Source organism: Sphaeramia orbicularis, chromosome 8, assembly GCF_902148855.1.
Source record: "Sphaeramia orbicularis chromosome 8, fSphaOr1.1, whole genome shotgun sequence".
NCBI classification, from domain to species: domain Eukaryota; kingdom Metazoa; phylum Chordata; class Actinopteri; order Kurtiformes; family Apogonidae; genus Sphaeramia; species Sphaeramia orbicularis.
In genome coordinates, this window is record NC_043964.1 from 41,014,875 (window position 1) to 41,027,201 (window position 12,327).

General features: G+C 40.4%; 1 protein-coding gene across 1 annotated transcript; it reads left to right on the forward strand.

Annotated features, from left to right (window-relative positions):
• Positions 1–30: 30 nt before the first annotated feature.
• On the forward strand, positions 31–10,601 carry LOC115423951 (GTPase IMAP family member 8). Its single transcript, XM_030140992.1, has 6 exons — positions 31–1,224; positions 3,312–3,867; positions 4,085–4,182; positions 4,364–4,495; positions 7,043–7,633; positions 8,343–10,601. The coding sequence occupies exons 1-6, from the start codon at positions 1,194–1,196 to the stop codon at positions 8,414–8,416; spliced, it is 1,482 nt and encodes a 493-aa protein (XP_029996852.1). The 5' UTR covers positions 31–1,193; the 3' UTR covers positions 8,417–10,601.
• The last annotated feature ends 1,726 nt before the right edge of the window (positions 10,602–12,327 follow it).

The window sequence follows — 12,327 nt, forward strand, 5'->3', positions numbered from 1 at the left end:
TGCTCTTCTGTTTTTACCCCCCGCCCCCCTTCTTTTACACTTCATGTGTTTTCCTTCAAATGGATTCATCAACAGACATTACGTAACGTGTCTAAACGGTCCCATTTTTTCAAGTTTTATCCGAAATTTGTTATTTTGAACACCATGTGCTACCTTGGGTCCGTGAACGCATCTCTTCTCTACTGCACACATCATTAACCTGTGAGAGGCTGAGGATGAGCAGAGGTGTTCAGGATGATGAACGGTATTACTCTGCTACGCGTGACTCCATCCTTCATTAAATATTCACACTAAAGTGACACTTTGATTTTTGATAACATCTCACAGGCATCTACTATTTATAGGACCGTTTATGTATTATGTAAGCTGTAGCCTTATATCAATATTTAAATTTATTCATGCAGTGAATATCCCCTCCCTGCCTCATAATATTTCTGTGTCTGCAGGCATCATATAAATAGTTGTGTTTGTGCAGGATGCAGCAGCTGGGGAATACATCCAGCTGTAAACAGGGAACAGAGAGCCCTCCTCTCTCTCCCTCTCCCTCTCTCTCTCTCTCTCTCCCTCTCTCTGTCTATCCATCTTTCTATCTGTCCTCCTGACTGCAGTCTGCATACAGTGCCACACTGCTGCTGCTGCTGCTGCTGTTGTGTGATACAAGTGAGTGGGAGGAACAGCTTCCTCTGTTTTTCCTTAGAAAAATGACGAGACATTTTTCCGGCACTGCTGCTGCAGGGCTAGATTTGGCTTCCTGTCTTCTGCATTGCACAATCTTTCCTCTCAGCACAGAGAGATAAATAAGACAACAGAGGAGTGCTGCAAGACAAGAAGAGGAGAGAGGATACAGAGGAAAGGACGGAGAAGAGCTGTGGTGGGGTGAGGGGGGTGTGGAGGATAATAGATTAAAAAAAGAAGGGAGAGGGGTTGAATGGCAGTGGTATGAGGAGAGAAAGGGAGGCACGAGGGGGTACACACTAGAGGCAGAAGATAGAGTGGGTTACACTGCAGTAGAATGAGAGTGAAAGAGAAAGCCAAGAAGCATTTGAGCTGCCACCCTTCGCCACTCCACTCAGGCTCCGTTGCCTCATACTCTCCTTTCTGAAGAGGCAAAAAAAGAGGAATCCACCGTGGAGCCGAGAAGGAGAAGAAGGAGGGGGGCTGAGGAGGAGGAAGCCAGAGGTTCTACACACAAGATGGCTGCTGTGTCCTCTGCCTCTGACACTGGTAAGTGGGTTTTCATCCTTTGCCGCACAGCTCACAGTCGCAGGTTCTCCATCACCATCGTTCATCCTGTCACAACATCTAGGTCAAACTCTGAACATCATTTCATGTTTGGACCAAACATCAACAGTAAACTGTTGCTTGAGTCAACTTCCTGTGTTTAAGAGCTCACATGGAAAGTGCCAGCAGTAGTGAGTGGCATGGATAAATCAATAAACTTACCCTCATACCCTCCCCCTTTGCTCATTCCTTGCAGAGCAGGCACTGATTGTCCCTGCCGTGCCATTCTCTCTAAACATTTACATCCTTGTAACTTTTTCTCAAAGCAAATCATATTCTGTCTCCATGCCATTCTCTCTGGAAGGAGTCCAAGGTTCCTCCTCCATGACCCAATTTTTCCAAAGGCTAAGGTCAGAGAAAAAACAAAAGGAACGCTTTCGGGGAGTTAGAGGAGGAGAGGGACAAGGGTGAAAGCAAAGGTAATAAAGAAGATGAGGTACCAGGTAGGAGGGAGCCCAGATAAGGATACACATGGGAAAGTTAAAGACAGAGGGCAAAGATGAGAGATATATATTGCAGTGGAAAGGATGCAGAAGCTTCTTCATCTATATTAAGCACTTTAGGGACGCATCAGGGGATAAGATAATACTTTAGAGAGGTAATAAAGGATAAGGGTTAAGACTTATTTTCTCTTGGGGCCCAGCTGGAGTCATTCATAACACCATCTTAATATGTCACATACCATTCTTTATACTTTGCAAGACAATCTTCTGCAATAAATCAAGATGAAGCATATCTGAAGGGTCAAAAAGCAGCAGCTGTGTTTTTATTTACCATATTGTGGTGTCTGTTTCACAGATTTTGATAAATGACAGAACAGAGTCTTAACTTAGAGCCTAATTACATTTGAAAAGTCTAACAGCATTTACTTTAATCTACTTTTTGTAATCTCATCCTTGGCCAAGTATCTGTGGGAACATAACATTATTTCAACTTGCCTAATATAGTATAGGACCCCCTTTTGCTGCAAAAAAAACAAAAAATGCTCTGACCCGAGGCTTGGATGACATAAGACCTCTGAGGGAGTGCTGCAGTATCTGGAACTGAGACATTAGTAGCGAATCCTTTAAGTCCTGTAAGTTGTATCATGGGTCCTTTATGGATTGGATCTGTTTGTCTATTGGCATGTGGTCCACTTTTCCTTTTGGTAGGTACTAACCACTCATACTGGGAACACCAACAAGAACTACAGTTTTGGAGATGGTCTGCCCACTCATTTTGACATCATAATCTTGTCAAAGTTGTTCACATCCTTACCCTGGTAATTTGCTGCTTCTCACTCATGAACTTCGAGGACTAAATGTTCTCTTGCTGCCTAGTGTCTCCCACCCACTGAAAGGTGCCGCTGTAATGAGATAATCACCATTATTACCACTTCACCTGTCAGTGGTTGTAGTATTATAGTTGATCAATGTGCACTGTATGATGTCTGAAATGACAAGATATTACTTTAGAGAAAAAAGTTAGATATGGGTTAAAACTTACCCCATAAAGACCCAAACATCCACCATCGACCTAAACCATCTACTCAGCTGAACTGTTTTATACCAGTTGATCCACTAATCCTATCAATACGTGTAAATAATTGGTGTAAAATACAGTTTGTCATCTTTTTATGGTCATCAGATATGACCCATTTGGACGTTCAGAGGCCCCGTAGTGAGCGTGGAAGCACCATTATCTTCTGTAACATTGATTCACCAGTAAAACCTGTGGAATTTGATAAATGACAGTAAATTGGTTTATGTTTAGTTAATGATATATTTTAATGAAAAAGTCACCTTTTCTTCTGTTTTCTCTGTTTTTGATATAACTCTCATATATAGGATATGTATATATAATATAATAAAGGAAAATATATGATTTATAACATATATCTAATATAAATATAATATATGATGATCACTTAAGAAAAGTCAAATATGGAGAAAAAACTACTTTGGAAGTGCCACAAAAGTAGCACTGGGTCTTTGTGGGTTAATAGGAAGAGTCAAAAGACCCTCCAATGTGATCTTCCTGTGGTTTAACAGGGGACCCCAGGGGCCGACACCCACCCGAGCGCAGACTGCTGCTTCTTGGGGGCCCACAGTCTGGGAAGACCTGCACAGCCAACTCCATCCTTGGTGATGAGGTCTTCGACACTGGGACAGAAACCACTCACAGCAACGTGGGCCAGACGGAGATCTACGGTCGGAGGGTTACTGTGGTCGACACCCCTCCGTGGGCCATTCCTAATGACCCAGAGGAAGACACTGAAACTGACCATAACGACAATGCCGGTGCAGAGTCGGACAGCCCGCGGCGCCCCCCACCCAGCCTGGACAGTGAGGGGCCATGCATGGGAGCTATTCTCTGCCCTCCGGGACCCCACGCAATCCTGCTGGTGGTGTCAGTCACCCAGCCCTTCACTGACACCCACAGGAGGGCGGCAGAGGAGCAGCTGGGGGCCCTGGGTGGAGGGACCTGGAGGTACTCCATGGTGGTCTTTACAGGGGTGGACAAGCTGCCAAAGGGTATCTTCATTGAGGAGCACATAGCAAACACTGGAGAAGCCCTGCAGTGGTTGGTGGAGAGATGTGGAAGCAGGTATGATGCTACTTGAGGTGTGATTTACCAAAAAAAATCAGAAAATAAACCTACGTGGCATGGTGTTTGTAAATGTTTTGTTAATAGAAGAACCAAAATAGTTTTAATTACATCAGCAGTTCAGTAGACAGCTTAAAGAGTGTGAACTGTGTAATGTGTTCCTCTGCTCTTTCAGAACAATGTCAGTATTAGTTAAAAAGCTGTTTTCTACCTGTAGGTACCACGCTTTTGATAACACCCGGAAAGACTCAGAGGACAACACACAGGTACCTGAGCTGATGGAGAAAGTGGAGGAAATGATCACTGACAATCAAGGTTTGCCAACTTTATTGTTATTATTTCTTGTGACATGCATTGTTTTTCATTTTTGGCTAAATGTTTGTGTTTTCTATAGCACTATACGCATGGCAGCACTTTGTGTTGTCTGCATTATTATTATATGAGCCGATCTTCTTATAGAGCTGACTGTGAATAATTGATTGTTGCTTTTATGCAGGCTGGTACTTTGAGGTGAATGAGTTGATTTTGTTGGAGGAGGAGCAGGCCAGGAGAGCACTGGAGGAGGAGAGGATGAGGATGGAGGAGCACGCAAGGCAAAGGGACCAGATGATAGGAGGACCTCCCAGAGGTAAGAGACAGAGACCTCTGTGTGGAGAGGAATGGTTGCACATGGGTCGCCACAGTGTTTAAGACAACGAAATAGCTTCCTTGTTACAGAAAATCAATGTATAGTACAACAACTAGGACCATTAACCACCAGTTTTCCCTCAGTGACTTCCTAATTAGTTCTTACTTATAGTAAGTAAGGAAGTTGTGGTGCACAGATTATGAACCTAACAAGGTTCACTCTGTTGGAATGGGCCTAATAAGGTAGTATTACCACAGGAATAATCATTTCACCTTATTAATACTAAATAAATATGCTCTATCGTTATGTAAAAAAACAACAACACACAAATCAATAGGCGTTAGTGGTGTCTTAATAACTGTAATTTTAGTAACTCAAATGATAGATTCAATCTTTTTTGGGCCAAGCAGTTTATAACAAATTTTAATTAAAAACATAATAAAAAATAAATACATTAAAATTTTAGTTGGGTATGAAAACAAGCAACAGTCAAATAAACAATAGAAGAAGGGAATGGATTAATGTCCTGGGCATCCCCCATCCTTAGACCCTCCTTCTCGGCAAGGAAAAACTTCAAAAACCCATTTGGAAAAGAGAAACCTTGGGGAGAACCACAGTGAAGGAGAGGTCCACTCCCATGGACAGACAGGCTACAGATACACCAGGACTGATGGAAGTCCATTTGTGGATGTAGTTCCAGTATATAAAGATTCAGTAGGGTGGGGGCACATGAGGGGGTCCATCTAGTCAGATGAGACAGGTGAGGGTGAGGCGGTCCATCCAGACAGGTGAGGGTGGGGGAGGAGGTCCGGGGCCACAGGTCAGGGCAGGGCACAGATGAGTCACCTCAGATCCCGCTGTCATTGGGCTCCAGCAGGCAGCTACAACTGAAACCGTAGCCACTCCCCCAGAGGGGAGTGGGGCAAAGGGACACTGGGTGAATATTAATGAACAGACTAAGTAAACTATATATTGGAAATTGGAAATTGTAAGTACAGATGTTGATAGCAGCTGGAAGCCCAGTCAGGAACACACATGATGAAGATGAGCAGATGACAGTACTGTGTAGGTGTAGTGTGTAATCTGCTTAAACCAATAAGAAGAAGAAGAAGCGTGTATTATTTCCAGGCACAGTTGTGGACTACTACTGTCTACTGTCTGTCCTGTTCTGACTGAAAAGAATACATACTACAATAAACTAAGCAACAGTTAAGCATTTGGTGTCTTTGACTTTCACTTAGAAGCATTCATTTGCCAAGAAATTACATGAAAAAATAAGGTTTTAACAATCACTGTGATAATTATGATATTAATTAGTTAATTTTTCTTGTGGTAACATTTTTTGCATCCGACTGTAGTTAGAATGTGCCTGTAAATAGAACATATGTGGTCTTAAGGAAAAACAAAAACTCTTATGGTTTACCAACTGTAGACAGCTCATGCTGACAGAGTAAAGCATATTTAACCCTTAAAGACCCACAACTGTTTTGGTCACAACTTCCAAATGATGTTTTTGTCTTTCCCAAGTGATTTATCACCATTCGTTATAAAATTATCCTCCGCATTTTGCATTTTTTATTGTGAAAATCAGGTATTTTTCTATATTTGCACAAAAAGGGTCCATTGAGACATGCCATAATTATTAAGGGCATTTAAAAATTATAGGAGAGTGCCTTGGTTTTTGTATTTTTTGGGCATTGAAGAGCACCTCTTTTACCATTTTTCATTACTACCTGGAGGTCAATGAAGTATTCCTCTTTACTGTTTGCTCAAGATTTTCCTATATTTAATTCACTGATCATGTAGATCTTCATAAAAGTTCAGAGTAAATTCAAAGGTTATTATATTAAAATAGAGAAAACTGAAGAAAAAGTGACTTCTGCAACCACTGTCATTTGTCAAACTCCATGGGTTTTATTGATGAATCACTGTTGCAGAACATGACCCACGTTCACTATGTAGCCTCTAAACATCCAAACTGGTCATATCTGATGACCATGAAAAGATGACAAACTGCATTTTACACCAATTATTCACATGGATTGATAAGATTATTGGTTCAGAAAATATTAAACATTTTAGATCAGTAGATGCTTTGGGGGTCCTATTGGTTAATATCAGTACAATATAACATATGTACAATAATTTCCCTACTTAGTAAACAATAAGCAGTAATTAGGATGTAATTAATGACCAAGTAGTTGTAGAATTTGGTCATGTGGGTGAGTCATCATTAAGTGGCTGATGAAGAGCCATTCTTCTGCGCTGTTTCCTGTAAAGCTGGAATAATGTTGTTTTCAGACACATTCCTCTTTTTATTCGTATTTATACACATCAGTAATCACCTTTGACCAGCAATGACAACATACTGAGTCACACTTACACTTTATCTATTAAGAATAAATCATACTGTTAACTTTATGGGCAACAGTGTAATAATAATAAGCTAATATTATGTGATAAATATTTCTACAGTAATATTGCTTTCTCCTCTTTGCTTTAAATTGTTTCTGCTGTTCCCATCCCTGACTGTTCGTCCCTGGGCAGAGTTGAGGCTGCTGTTGTTGGGTTGGAAAGGCGTGGGAAAGAGCTCCGTGGGTAACTCCATCCTGGGCCGCCGGTACTTCGAGTCAGGTCAGGAGACAGAGCTCTGCCTCCGGAGGCAGGCGCTGGTGTCGGGCCGTCGGGTCACCATCGTCGACACCCCGGGGTGGGACTGGTTCTCTGTGAGGCGAACCCCGAAGCGCATCCGTCAGGAATCCCAACGCGGGGCAGCCCTCCTGAGACCCGGACCCCACACCCTGCTGCTGGTCCTCCCCGTGGTCTCATCCCTCACAGCCAGGAAGAGGCGAACTCTTCTGGCCCACATAGAGACTCTGTTTGGGGACAGCGCTTGCCTCCACACCATGGTACTGTTCAGCTGTGGCGACTGGCTCGGCCGCACACCCATTGAGGAGCACATTCTTAGAGGTGGACGTGAGCTGCAGAGACTCCTCGAGTACTGTGGGAACTATTATCACGTCCTGGACAGTAAGACCCCGGGCAAGGACCGGAGCGTCTCAGTCCTGCTGGATAAGATAGAGGAGATGATCAGGGAGAACGGGGACAAGGCCTTCCTCCCCATCCAGACTGAGTGGTGTAAGTCCTGCTCTTTCATTCTTAATTCATTTTACAAGCTAATTAGGTTTTACTGATTTTTCTCTGCGTCAGAATTAAACCATATTTACAGACACATGACAACACAGTCCTGCAGATTCATCGCAGCTCGATGCTGAGTCTAACCAACGTTTCATATTACAGATCTATTGGACCAGGAGTGTAAAACTCATTTTAGTTCAAGGGCCACATACAGCACAATTTGACCTAAAACAGAATGGACCAGTAAAATAATAGCATAATAACTTAGAAATAATCACAACTCCAAACATTTCTCTGTGTTTTATTGCAAAAACTAATTTACAAACTATCATTTCACAAAAAATCTGAATAACCTGAAATTTCTTTAGAAAAATAAGTGCCTCATAATAATAATAATAATAATAATAATAATAATAATAATAATAATATCATGCCTCATCTTCTAATTTACACATGCATCACAGCTTACAGATCACAGTGGATCTACAAAGGCACAAAACATTTAGGAACAGGCATCATATTGTTAAAATTTTGGAGTTTGAAACTAAAACGCCCTTGACTAAGACGCCTTTGACTTAATATCATCTGTGTAAAAATTCATCCCATGGGCTGAATTGGAACCTTTGGTGGGCTGTTTTTTCCCCTCAGGCTGTATGTTTGTCACCCCTGCATTAGACTGAGCCTAATGTAATTGTTTTTCCTTTGACAGTGAGCGAGGAGAGCTCTTACTCTTCTGACAACACAGAACCCGAGGATGACTGTAGAGGATGCCAACTCCAGTGACTCAGCGGCAGTTCAAGGAAAGTGTTCTAACTGTTTACCCCAGCTCAGCCCAAACATCACCTCATATAACGTAAACCTCATCGAAGTATCCAACTTTACAGAGAACTGAGATAGGACTAAATCAGAAGCAGGATCAGTAGCTCTTTGTTAAATAGAAAGACCAAAACTTACCGATCACTGAGCAAAGCTCTACCTGGACTAAAAGTGCACATTTAAAGAAACTGAAATGGAGAGAAATGAGAACTGTATCTGCTTTAAGGGATCGGGGCACCATCGCTGCTCATGAGCATGTTCAGAAATCCAACTGCTGCTATAGAGACCCTGTTTCAACACTGCAGAGTAAAGAATTACTCATCATTGTAACTCATTACGTTCAGCTTGCACTGATAAGCTTTGTATTACAAATTGGATTTTTCTGATGATGTGAGGCTGAGTGCATTATGTCTGTTTGCTCTCAGTTCAAATCAAAACTAGGAAGACAATATTATTTTTCCACGGTAGATCTGGTGGTAAAGTACATTTGTTACCTTTGGTATCTGTAAAACCTGTATGTACCATATCATTTTTGTCAGTGGATTTTGTTGTATATTTGTCTGCCTCTACGTTAAGAACCTTTGATTCTGTTTCCATCAGTGAAGATTCAAAGGTATAGCAACCAGCCCCACAACACCACAACAAAACACTGACAGTGACAGAAAATATAGTACAATATCCTGGAATGTGTGCAATGATGTAAAATACCGTGAGGAGAGTCACCAGTTGTTGCCCTCCGATGAAAGGACACCTTCACACATGATACATTTGGTAACTTTATCATCGTTTACCCCAGTGATATTAAAATGAGTTTACTTTCTATTAACATTTAATTAGGCTCTGCTCAGAGAGTCAGGGTTGAATTGATTCCTCTAGGGCAAAATCTGGCACATTTACAGAAATGCTGATTAACGCTGATTGCAAAACTGCAGATGTGAGCCACATATTAATTCAGTTTGGAGTTACTGTGAGTATTTGCTTTAGTTTGCTGAAACAAAAAAAGCCAAGTGGTCTTTGCACCTCAGTTGTAATTTCTTTCTTTTAGTTTTCTTGTGCAAAAATAATCACTTTACCCCATGCAATGAACTGAATCCATCCAAAGCAGTAAATATGATCATGTTTAGCCCACCTCTGCTGCTTTTTAGCTCAAAAGAACCTAAGTGAGAAAAGGCTGCATTAGAAGTATGTGCAGCCTCAGATCCCTGAGGATGCGTTTGGGCTGGCTCTGCTTCACTGTTTGTGGTCATGCATCCAGTACATTTATCGACAAGGTAGATTCAGCAATGTGCCTCAGCATCAAAGCGTGAGAGTGGGAGAGTGGGAGTACAGCCCTGCGGCAGGGCGGTATCCTATAGGCTACATCAAGCTTTCGCATGCTACAGAAACAAGATAACCTCATGAGTCATTCAACTCACGTAGGGCTTTTACTACCTGGTAACCTTTTCTACATCACGGAGACATCTGTTCCTGACATGAAAGAGGATGTTTTTTAAAAAAAAAATGGAATATGAATATTCAGTTCTCAGAGGCATGTAAAGACACCGCATGCAGTCAAAAGAGTGCCTACCGAGTCAAAGGCCACCTCATTTCTTATTGCTCTCAATTTTGCTCGAGCAAGTTAATGTACATTTCTGGTATGACATCACATCCCTGTACCTTTACAACTGCAAAAAAAAACAACAAAAGAAAACACAGAGAAAAGGAGATTTACATCTTTACAGATACCTTAAATGTGACCAACACACTGCCATGCTGTATCATTTTATTTTCTACCAATGATGTAGCCGTTAATAGAATCCCTGACACTGCTTCCTTTAGTCTTACTGACTCTGTGCTTCATCTAGTGACTTAGGCAACTGCAGCACTTAGTGTGTCCAGCATGACTTTACAGTTTGATATGAGGATGTTTCAGTCATTCGGAGTCTTAGAGTCCCACTCCACTTATATTGTATAATGCAGTGTATATTTACAGTGTAATATATGTTACATTGTGGGCTTTTAGCAAAGCATTTTTGCACTGTGTAAGTTCTACCACTTTACTGTAGCCAAAGTGATGTAACCTCCTGTGTGGTCCTTACTAAATGGTGATTGCATCATCAGTACTTTGTTCATCCTCAGCCAACAATAAAAGATATGGATATATTGTTGTGTATATATGGTGTTTGTCTTATTATTTCCCTATATTTAACCCTTAAAGACCATTTTGTGGTGACTTCAAAATGTTATTTTTTTTGTAGATTTAACCTTTCCTAAGTGATTTATCACTATTAACTATAATGTTAACCTCTAAACTTGCATATTGCATATTTTCCTATTATTAATTCACTGACCATGTAGAGGCTTATAAAACCTCAGACTAAATTCAATGGTTATCATAACAAAACAAAGAAAACTGAAGAATAAGCGCCTTTTTCCGCAAAATATATCATTAATTGAACATAAAAACAGGCATCTGCAACCACTGTCATTTGTCAAACTACATGGCTTTTATTGGTGAATCAATGGGGCATAAAATGACATCCACTGCGGAGCCTCCGAACATTATATCTGATGCTGCTGAAAAGGTGAGAAACTGCATTTTACTGCATTTTTATTCTTTAAATGTATTGAAAGAATAAGTGGTTCAACAGTGATTAAACATTTTAGATCAGTAGATGGTTTTGGTCATCGGTGGCTGTGTAGGTATTTGAGAGTTAATCTGTTTTGTACTTTAATGTGGGACTGCAATACCACACAATCACAGAAAATACTCTGCTGTATTGTCACTAGATGGCACTGTGTCAAACAGATTTGCCACCATAGTGACAGGATGGAGCTTGTTGGTAAAAGTAATAATGGTATTCATTTAGATAACACTTAACCCTTTCATGTGTACTGGTCACTCTAGTGGACAGCTATTCTACAGCTGTTCTCTTGTATATTCATGGATTTTGTTGTTCTTTTTTTTTTTTTTTTAACACATATCTTTATTAAAGTTTAAAGACACTACATATCTTTTCTGACATGAATTGGTAACATTATGTAGATCTCTCCTGAGCATAAACCCCCAGAATCACAAGCCCTCCCCATAGTTTTCACACAATTTATCAGTAAATACATGTTTCTGTGCGTCAAAAATTAAACGTGTGGTGTCCAGCTGAGTGGACATTTTTGCAATTTCATGAAAAATAGGTTCATAAGACTTTTTTTTCCTTTTTTTTTTAAATTATTTTTCTTTTATTTATTTTTTGTAATTTATTTTTCAGAGGACAGTTTTCAATCGCATTGTGTTTTTTTCATGCCTAAAGAGGAATAAAAAGGCTCAGAAGTCAAAGTTTTGATTAAGGTTCTCATAATTTGTGCATGAAAGGGTTAATGACAAAAGCACTCTGTCTTTTTTTTAAATTTGGACATTACTGACAAATAGAGGGGTGTATTGATCAGTGGTAAAGTTAAAGACTTCATGCACGTAAAAATACGCAAGTATTAAAAGTACTGGTTTGGTCTCTATAACTGATATATTATTACATACGAGTTCATCAGATCATTAATTGTGAAGCGTCAGTGCTATAAAAGTGTGTTACTGTTGTTTCTGCTGGAGACGGAGTGACTTTTAACTTTGCATTCACTATTCTTGTTGCATAATCACAAAGTCTCAACGCATTATATTTAATTTCAGCTTTTGGGCTTTTCTGTGAGGTTTGATTTGGGTTAAAATGTTATATGATTTGCACATTCACTAAAATGAAGCCATGTGAGAAGAGGGAAAAATAACATCTGTCAACAAACATCCAACCCCACGCGACTTTATTAAGACATCAGAAACCAAAGGGTTTTAATGCCACTGTTTAACAATGTGTTGTTTTTTAATTTAGTTATCCACTGCATAAAACCTTCAT

What these genes read in the sequence shown, in the direction of transcription:
- LOC115423951 (XM_030140992.1), top strand. Translation starts at nt 1,194, where the DNA reads ATGGCTGCTGTGTCCTCTGCCTCTGACACTG. An exon ending in GTCCTCTGCCTCTGACACTG is followed by an intron (nt 1,225 to 3,311) that starts GTAAGTGGGTTT and finishes GTGGTTTAACAG; the next exon opens with GGGACCCCAGGGGCCGACAC. An exon ending in CCCCATCCAGACTGAGTGGT is followed by an intron (nt 7,634 to 8,342) that starts GTAAGTCCTGCT and finishes TTCCTTTGACAG; the next exon opens with TGAGCGAGGAGAGCTCTTAC.